This window comes from Erythranthe guttata, chromosome 4, assembly GCF_056151865.1.
Source record: "Erythranthe guttata isolate IM_541 chromosome 4, IM_541, whole genome shotgun sequence".
NCBI classification, from domain to species: Eukaryota; Viridiplantae; Streptophyta; class Magnoliopsida; order Lamiales; family Phrymaceae; genus Erythranthe; species Erythranthe guttata.
Genome location: NC_142536.1, coordinates 20,086,510 through 20,095,767, shown reverse-complemented (window position 1 = coordinate 20,095,767; position 9,258 = coordinate 20,086,510). Strand labels below are relative to the sequence as shown.

At 33.0% G+C, this 9,258-nt stretch overlaps 3 protein-coding genes across 3 annotated transcripts; 1 reads left to right on the top strand and 2 right to left on the bottom strand.

Moving 5' to 3' along the window:
* Window positions 1-2,354: 2,354 nt before the first annotated feature.
* On the bottom strand, window positions 2,355-4,583 carry LOC105955958 (large ribosomal subunit protein eL32z). The gene is made up of 4 exons (XM_012979765.2): window positions 4,450-4,583; window positions 3,875-3,969; window positions 3,300-3,481; window positions 2,355-3,205 (listed from the first exon to the last, which is right to left on the bottom strand). Exons 2-4 carry the CDS (start codon window positions 3,962-3,964, stop codon window positions 3,076-3,078), a joined length of 402 nt encoding a protein of 133 aa, XP_012835219.1. The 5' UTR covers window positions 3,965-3,969; window positions 4,450-4,583; the 3' UTR covers window positions 2,355-3,075.
* Window positions 4,584-4,942: 359 nt separating this feature from the next.
* LOC105955957 (NADH dehydrogenase [ubiquinone] iron-sulfur protein 5-B) lies at window positions 4,943-6,554 on the bottom strand. The gene is made up of 2 exons (XM_012979764.2): window positions 6,303-6,554; window positions 4,943-5,263 (listed from the first exon to the last, which is right to left on the bottom strand). Exons 1-2 carry the CDS (start codon window positions 6,450-6,452, stop codon window positions 5,168-5,170), a joined length of 246 nt encoding a protein of 81 aa, XP_012835218.1. The 5' UTR covers window positions 6,453-6,554; the 3' UTR covers window positions 4,943-5,167.
* Window positions 6,555-8,124: 1,570 nt separating this feature from the next.
* On the top strand, window positions 8,125-9,258 carry LOC105955956 (auxin-induced in root cultures protein 12). Its single transcript, XM_012979763.2, has one exon. It carries the CDS (start codon window positions 8,376-8,378, stop codon window positions 9,123-9,125), a length of 750 nt encoding a protein of 249 aa, XP_012835217.1. The 5' UTR covers window positions 8,125-8,375; the 3' UTR covers window positions 9,126-9,258.

The window sequence follows — 9,258 nt, the reverse complement described above, 5'->3', positions numbered from 1 at the left end:
TTTATTTATCATTTTTTAATTTATTTGTTCAAGTTAAATATATAAGTTAGCTATTTTGTGGCAGCATTTGCATGATTATGTTTGGCATTGACATGTGAACGACCTAAAATTTTGAATGTGATGTATATTAAATAGTGACGTCGACCCACTGAATTATAATAAATACTATATTTCAAAAAAAACTTATTCCCAATTGTAATTTTTGTAATTGAATTAAAAAAAATCAGAAATTTCGTTTCTTTCTTTGAGAAACAAAACAAATTTTATCATATAAATTAAGCATCTATAAATTAATAGAGAATTCTATTAGTTTAACGAAATATTAAATTATCGAACTAGTAAATTTATCGAGATTATATTATACAACTTTTCCTTGTCCCGCATTAAATTAGCAAAAGACAACACCATATGCTTTTCCTACAAATTACAGTTGGAAGATCGTGATCGGTGGGTATATTATATACATATACATATACATACACACACAAACACACACGCATCAAACCTTAAAATCTTCATCTAATTCAATTTTTTTTCTTTTTCCTTTTTGTAATTACTCAATTTAATTTTCTTTTCAATAAACTAAAAATTATACTCCATCATTGAACCTTCACAATCACAGTTACATACAGAAAGGCTCCTGATATATATATAAATATATATATATACATATACACGTATATATATATTGTATGTGTGTGTGTGTCACTGTGTGGAAACCAGCTAATACAATGGAAAAGCTGTGGCCACAGAGTTTCTAAGGTTGTAACAATTCAATGCACTCATAAATACTACAGCAATCAACATCCAACGCACCATATATATATATATATAATATTTAATTTCTTATTTAATTCTAGTATTTACTATTTAGGCTTCTTCCTGTAAATCACTTTTACTTAAATTTGGACGCAGTCACAATATATACATACTTGAGTGGATACATTCTGAATTTACTAAATCAAACTCATTAAATGTGAATATTGGGGGAAATTTGGAGGAGTTTTTAAATAAATTGTGTTCGTTAAAATTGGTGTGCAGGTTGAATAATTCATGTGATATCTTCCGACTAAGTAAATTACAGTCACCTCCGAGGTAATGTTAAATTATGAAAAAAATCATTATGTTTGAGTAATTACGACTATTACTCAATCATGTATTTTATTACGAAAAACCCATCATTAGAAGGTAAATTCAACATTGTAAGAGTGAACGTGCAAGACAATACACATGCTAAAGGGTGGTTGTAAATACTCAAACAAAAAAGTTTTTTGTTAATTTGACATTGCCGTAAGGGGGGACCGTAATTTGCGCATAAGATTAAGACAAAAATAAGAACGTCGTGGAGATTCATAGAATCGTAAGGACGATAAATAAGTCTAAAATCAGTAACGAATTTATTTCGAAGATTATAGATTCATAATATATTGATGAAAAGATCTCTTAAAAGACCGAATAATATTGTTACTTCATTATTGGTCCAAGACTTGTAAATTAAACTTGAACTCAATTAGTTAACACCAATTCAGCCTAAACAAACTCAACTACACTACATTTATTGTTTAATTAGTCGAATTGTTATATATACAATTATCCCATTTTATTCATTTTTTATTATTCAAACCTAGAGAAATTATCCGGTTCTTGATGAATTAAAAAGTTAGAAGAAGTCGTTAAGAAGAAAAGTCAAAATAAAAAATAATTTTAGAACAAATCTTTGACTTATTGTCGACAAATTTCTTGGGGAATGGTGCAAAGTGTAATACTAATACGCACAACTTTTAAGGTCCTAAGTAGACTTTATTATCATTATTTTATTTATTTATAGTGTAATGAAATGTTAGACACTTGTTGTTAGCGCAATTGTTGACCAAAATTGCTGCGTAATTGTTTTGAACTAACATACTTCGTGGGAATAAAAGAGGAATTTGAAAATATATTATATGTATGGTTTGCCTTGATTCAAGGTTATGTTAATCGTTTGATTTGGTCTTTTGTGATTTTGTCAAATGATGTAATCAATAATAGTGTCTCCAAAATATGATGAAAGGTTGAAGAATAATTATTCATGTTTAGAAAAAAATTCAAGAAAGCCTGCATTTTGCCGGCAATAATATTATTTTTTTAATTCTACATTGTTAATAGACTTTATCAAACTAAAAATTGTTCTTTTTTTTTTCAAATGTTTTTCTTAGTATCGACCAATTTTGTTTACTAGCGGAGTTAGACTTTTAAATCAGAGAAAACCTAATTGCATTAAACAAATTATGAGGTAAAAATTGGTAGGGGGGCCATGCCCCCCTCTAATCTATGCTGGCTTTGCCACACATTGTAGCGGTAGGAGAAATAGACTCTACTATTAAATTTGAATTTTATTAACTTTAATTTTGGAATATTATCTACGATAAAATAAATAAAATATATATTGAGTAATATTGTTGTTGTTATGTTTTCTATTATTCTTATTATTACTAGTTACTACTATTGTTGAGTGAGAGAGGGTGAGAAAATAATTTTTGGCGAGATTAGACGGAAATAGGGAGAGGGAGGGGAAACTTCCGAGAAAGACCGTTCCATTCGATTGGAGAAGCTTTTAGGCGATGTTAGTAATTTATTTTGAAAAATTGTGTTAGACATAACAAATCATTTATTTTAAATTACTTGTGCAGTAAATACCTTTTTTTTTTTACCTTACTAAAATTCCACACCAAACTCTAATAGATTGTGAAAATATCGAATTCAAATTTCAACATAATATAAAGTTCAAAGATATTCAATCAGATCACAGTTGAAGATAATTAGGTCAGAAAATTTCATGCATCGTATAGTAGTTCTTTTCAACTAAGTAAATCTATTTGAATTCAATCGAAAAAAAGAAGATTCTGTCTTCGAAAACGGCATTAAAATAAAAAACAGCTATAGCAAAATCGGAACCATAGACCAATTTTTTTATCGCATATCCAAATTAAAATAGTAAATCTAAACCCAAAACATTTTTACGTCCAAAAAATTTGTCTTTTCAGTCTTCTGATTGCTATCTAAATTAACATCTAAAAAGAATAGGTAATAAAGAACTTACTCGTCTTCCTGGCTTCGTAACCTAGCTAATTTGTTAGTTACAGCAACATCCAGCTGTGCAGCCCTCTCGACAATATCCTTCCTTTTCTTGGTAGAAATACTATGTGCTATTTCAGCACAATATTTCCTGATATTTTACGTATAAATAAAAATATTCAACTCCAACTCAGTGTTGTTAATAAAAGAATTGGATTAAAAAATTACGAAGAAATGAAGCAAACCTATTGTGCATCATAAGAACTTCGAGCTCTTCAACATTGTGGACAAGAAACTTCTTAAATCCGTTGGGAAGAAAATGACGCGTTTTCTTGTCTGAACCGTAACCAATGTTGGGCATAAGAGTGCATCCTTTGAACTTTCTCCTTACACGGGAATCAATACCCTTGGGCCTGCGCCAATTAGCCTGCACCAAGACGAACAAAAAGCTACATGCTAAGGCTGTGTTTGGATCAAGGAAAATACTAAAGAACTCTGTTTAGTTAGGAGGTCAAATGATTTGCGGAAAAAAGTGAAAATATATTTTTGTGACTAAAATCAATTTTATCGCCATTCTCCTTAGGAACCAAATACACTAGTGATTTTCAAATTCATTGTCATTTGCTTTGGCATTTTCATTTTCCTTTATTTCAGAATCCATGAACCAAACAGAGCTTAAAAGTCCAAAACAAATGTCTTAATACTAGAATTATAGGCAATTTGCACGTTTCTTAGCGAGTTTGTTAGGTATAAATCTCAAGAAAAGGGTACAAACTCTGTTTAGCGTAACACAAATCGGAAAAATGTAGGAGGTACAAACCTTTACAGAGACGAATCGATCGCTTTGGTGCCTCGTGAACTTTGTCACACGCTTTTTGATAATCTTCTTGTTCAACAAAGGTACAGCCATGGCTTCTACAATTTATTAAAAAAAAATTACTACCGTTATACATTACGTGAGATACTCAACCACAACATCAAGCATTTCCATCACTCTGTCATCGAATTTCTAATCAACAAAATTAAACAAATACATAATTCATTAAAAACACATCAAAATCGCTCAATTTCCAAAATACAACTACTGTAAAGATTCATAGCTTAATATCGTAACAATTTGCCAAAATTCAACGGAAAATAGCTCCTACAGACATACATTTAGCTATTTTTATTATCATCGTCAGATAAAAAATTGACAGCATGAAATCGATTTCACATTCAGACAGTAAATAAACCGAATTAAGTGATAAAAGTGAACTGTAAAATTAACACTAGTATAAAATTGTTAATAAACGTAGAAAACTGCATGCAGACGCAGAAAATTGAAGGAAAATCAGGTGATTTTAACTACTGAGCAGAATCTACAGACTGATGCGAAGCGATTCGATTCCAAACCTGGTGGAGGTACGACGGCGATGCGGCAGCTACGGCTTCTCCTCCTCCTCCTTGTTGGCACAATACTCTGCGAGGAGACGAAAATGAGGGTTTTATTCTTATTTTATATTTGGGTATTAATTTTGGGCCGTTGTGATTTAATCATCCAATTAGGGCTTGTATGTTATTATAAAATAAGAATGATCCAATTTTGGGCGGTTATGATTTTATCATTTATGATTAATTTAATAAGAATATATATATTCATGCAAAAAACGAATATTAGATATATTATTTAGTAATATTATATATGAATCAGCAAAAGATATAAACATAATAAGTTTATACTATGTAATCCTATTAAATACACAATCCAATATGTTTTTTTTTTTGCATTTTCTTTGCTATTCGGTATAATTTAATCATTTTTATTAACTTTATTGCGATCTTTAAAAGAAATTTAAAAAAAAAAGAAAAAAAAAAAAAAGAAAAAGGAATCATAAGATTCACATAGTGAACAACCAAAAGACTGCTTAAATGCCAATTCAAAACACAAGGAAACACACAACATCTCATTGATTTTGCAGCAAGAATTCCAATTCTCAAGATGTGAAATAAAAACTATGTTGTTGTACTTGAGAGATTCCACAAAATGCAGATACATACATTTTTTATTTTCAAGAAAGGTCGAATAAAGTCGACTAAATCCCAGTCCAAAGTTAACGATTCTTTTCCGTTTTCAGTGATGAACATCAACCCCACCTCCCTTAGCCTTCTCTGCAGCTGCTCTCAGTTGACGCTGCTCCTCCTTGTACACTCGATTCCTTCTTTGGAACTGCAACAAATTCAATTACTATCAAATTAAGGAAATTTGATTGCTATATAAAAACTTAATACGTAAAAGAGTTTTTAAAAAACGAACATAAATCATTAACACCTAATCCACACATCGAAAGATATCTATATTCATAAGTATCTAAAAGTTTCGTATGATCTTTGCCAAAGCTAAATGAGTTGTACACATGGATATTTCAGTTTTAAGAATAAAAAAAATCAAGAAGTGTTCGTCTTGAATCACGACATTTATTCCCATATCCCAAAGAACACAGTCTTCGACTCTATATTCAGGACAGAGAATCTAAACAACAATTGAAGAAGAGATAACATTTGGATCTCACATACTCTGTTTATGCCATACTAAATATGCTGAAATGCACCTGAGTTATACTGAATTGAACTCGTCTGTATATATATATATATACACGTGTATAGTGCGATATTATCCAGTTCACACCCGGCGTAGCATCTATATCAAACCGAAATAATAAACTGAAACAACAACACACACATTTCGAAACAACAATAAGCTAGCTTGAAATAGCTTCCAATCAATCTTGAATAATACAGGTTAGAGCAGTAAATCTATACCACAATACTCTTAACAACAAAACTTTCAAACTATATCATTAAACATGGAGTAAAAGAGCAATTTCCATTTTGTCCTCTAACAACCGATCAGCCCATAATACGTGCAATTACAAACGGTGCATTCTCTAACCAATGGCATTGACTTCTCAAAATTTCATCTAAATATGGTTCAAATTTACAATTACTTAGCCAGGATCAAACTTAATCACTAAAGGAACACAAGAAAGTAATCAACTTCACTAATCTCAGAGGTGTAATCCATTTATTACCAATCAACCGGCTAATAATCATCACATTTTAACGCAAAATTCAACAATTGAAAATTACAAAAACAAAAGCTAAATTTTCAACAACTATCAAACACCATCCCACCATTTTTTTGTTTTTCAATTAATGGATCGAAAAAAATAAATATAGAAATTGAATAATGAAAGAGGAAATAATACCTCTTTAGAGTGGTTGAGACACTCGAAATAATCTTCACGGAGGAGACCGCAATCCTTAGGCTGGCGGCACTGTGACATACATTCGCTGAAATCCATCCAGAAATCATAGCATCGCCCCTTGTTTCCCGTTATTCCCCATCCCGACGCCATTTTTACCTCTTTCTCTCTCTCTCTCTCTCTCTCTCTCTCTCTCTCTCTAGGGCTGTAATTGCCGTTGCTCGAACTATAATTTGGGGTTTTTTTTTTCTTTTTGATATATTTTAATGGATTGGTAGGCTAAATAAATTTGGTCCGGGAATTAAAATCCCAAGCCCACTACATCGGTGATGGATATTGGCCCAAATATATATATATATATATATATATATATATATATATATATATATATATATATATATTATATTTTTGTATTATTTTTAAATTGTACATATATAAAATTAATGAAAAGAGATAAAATAGTGATTTTTTAATTTTTTTTAACAGTCGAAAAAATTATTTTGATCATAGTAAAAAAATAGAGTATAACGAAATGCATTTATCACACTTTGATTTATTTTCATATTCCATTTCTTTTTAGTTTTATTTTTTCCACATTGAAATTGGGCCAAAACAATAAATGCTTCGTCCCAACGGCCTAAAAAAAATTATTTTGATATTCGATTACTTTTTTGTTTTTTATTTTCCACATTGAAATTGGGCTAACAACAATAAATGCTTCGTCCCAACGCTCACGAGCCCAATTTCGTTATCCACTTATAACATTATTGATGGCGAGTGTCGGTGATTTTTTAGTAATCTATTTGTCATAAAATGATTGAAACAAATTTTTACGAGCCGAGCTCGAGCTTGAGTCCAATTTAACGTGCTCGAGTTCTTTGTATTTGATATTTTGAACTGAGCTCGAGCCTGAACTCAATTTGCGATATTTTTCTTAAAAAAAAATATTAATATCATTAGGCTTTTATTAATACAAAATTATAATATAAGATTAATTAAAATATAAACAACTAAGAATAAGTTCATCAGAAAGATCGAGTTCGAACTCCAAAAAACTCGAGTCCAAGTTCGAGCTTGTATCGAGCCGGCTCAACTCATTTACACCCCTAGTTTGTGGCATTCATAATTTCAGGACGAAGCCCCCCTAACAAATTCTCAAATTCTTTCACCATAACCTTGGTAATTAGGACACAATGTTGTAGTATAGCATAATAATGGTAATGAAGCATAAGTATAGAATAGGAGTGTTTGGATATGTGAGGTAGGTTGTCAATCAAGTTGCAATTCCTTCAAATGGACCAAAATTAATTGTATTTTTCCGGCTAAGGAGCAAACATCACATGACTCCAAATTCTCATCTTTCACCTTATCACCTTCCATGTGTGACTCACTAAAACTCAAACGCATCTTTTCTTTTCATTACATATTCTTTTTTATAATTTTTTTATTTATTTTAAACCCCCACCAATCCTACTACCCAATCGGAACCCACACAAAAACCAGCCGATCAATCACGTGACTCTAATCCAAAAAAAATAATGAATTTAAATACTTTATTTGTTTCATTACACTATATATATTATCTATGGAGTATATATGGAGGTCTTTTCCTATTTTTGTAGAACGAAACAACACAAAAACTTTAATTAATTTATAAAAAAATTGTCGTCCTTATTAGCAATGAAATTACATAGAAAGGACTTTTTAGCAAATTTTCCCACTATGAAATGTTGTCACGTGTTTTCCACAAGACTTGATATTTGTGACTTGTGAGTGCAAAGTGAAGTCAATAATTAGAAGAGAAGTAGGTCACTTGTCACATAGTAATTAAATTTATTTTTATATTAGTTAGTCATTCCATAAAATCTTTACATATATGGTAACATGATAATTACGTATCGATTTTTTTCACTATATTTATTTCAAAAAATAGACACAATATTTATATTAATTAATTGGTAGGGTAAAAAAAAATAATATATCAAGCCTCATCTTCTTTATACACCACCACATATCTCTATATAAACCCCCTTCATTAACACACACTTTTCTCCCCCACCACTCCGACAACTAACCATGGCCGCCACCACCACCACTCTCCTCCTCCTGATCGCCGCCGTGGCTCTGCTGATCTCGCCGGCCGTTTCTCTCACCTGCACGTCGCAGACATTTTCCCGGAGCGCCGCCAAGTTCGCAAACTGCGTGGATCTTCCAACCCTAAAGGCCTACCTCCACTGGACCTACGACCCGGCTGCGAAACCCGACCCGACTTTATCCGTCGCGTTCGTCGCTCCTCCGGCGAGCCCCGACGGATGGGTGGCGTGGGCCCTCAACCCGACCGCCACCGGCATGGTGGGCTCGCAGGCGCTCATCGCCTTCAAGGACGCCAATGGATCCGCCGTCGTGAAGACGTACAACCTCTCCTCGTACGGTCCGGTAGTCGAGTCGCCGATCTCGTACGGCGTTCTGAGAAAGAGCGCGGAATATTCCAGCGGCGTGATGAGGATATTCGCCACGCTGGCGTTGCCGGCAGGTGGTGCCGACGTGAACCAGGTGTGGCAGGTCGGTGCGACGGTTACCGATGGGGTTCCGGCGAAGCACGCTTTCGCGCCGGACAATTTGGGTTCGGAAAGCACGTTGCAGTTGTTGAGTAAGTCGCCGACGGCAGGTAAGGCTCCGGCGCCGACACATGCGCCGGCACCTACGCCGGCACCTGCGCCGGCGATAGGATCCCCCACCGGAGGAAGCTCGTTGGTGAAGGGCGGTGGATTGGGGTTGTTGCATGGAGTTTTGGTACTACTAGGGGTTTCAATTTTTGGTTTTTAATTTTGTTTGTACTTTTACGTAATTTCCAAATTTTCGTGAAAATAATATAAAATAGGACGGAATATATATATTTGCGAGTTTCATTATTTTAAGATTTTATTTAGAGTAATATAAAGTATTTTTTTGTTGTGTA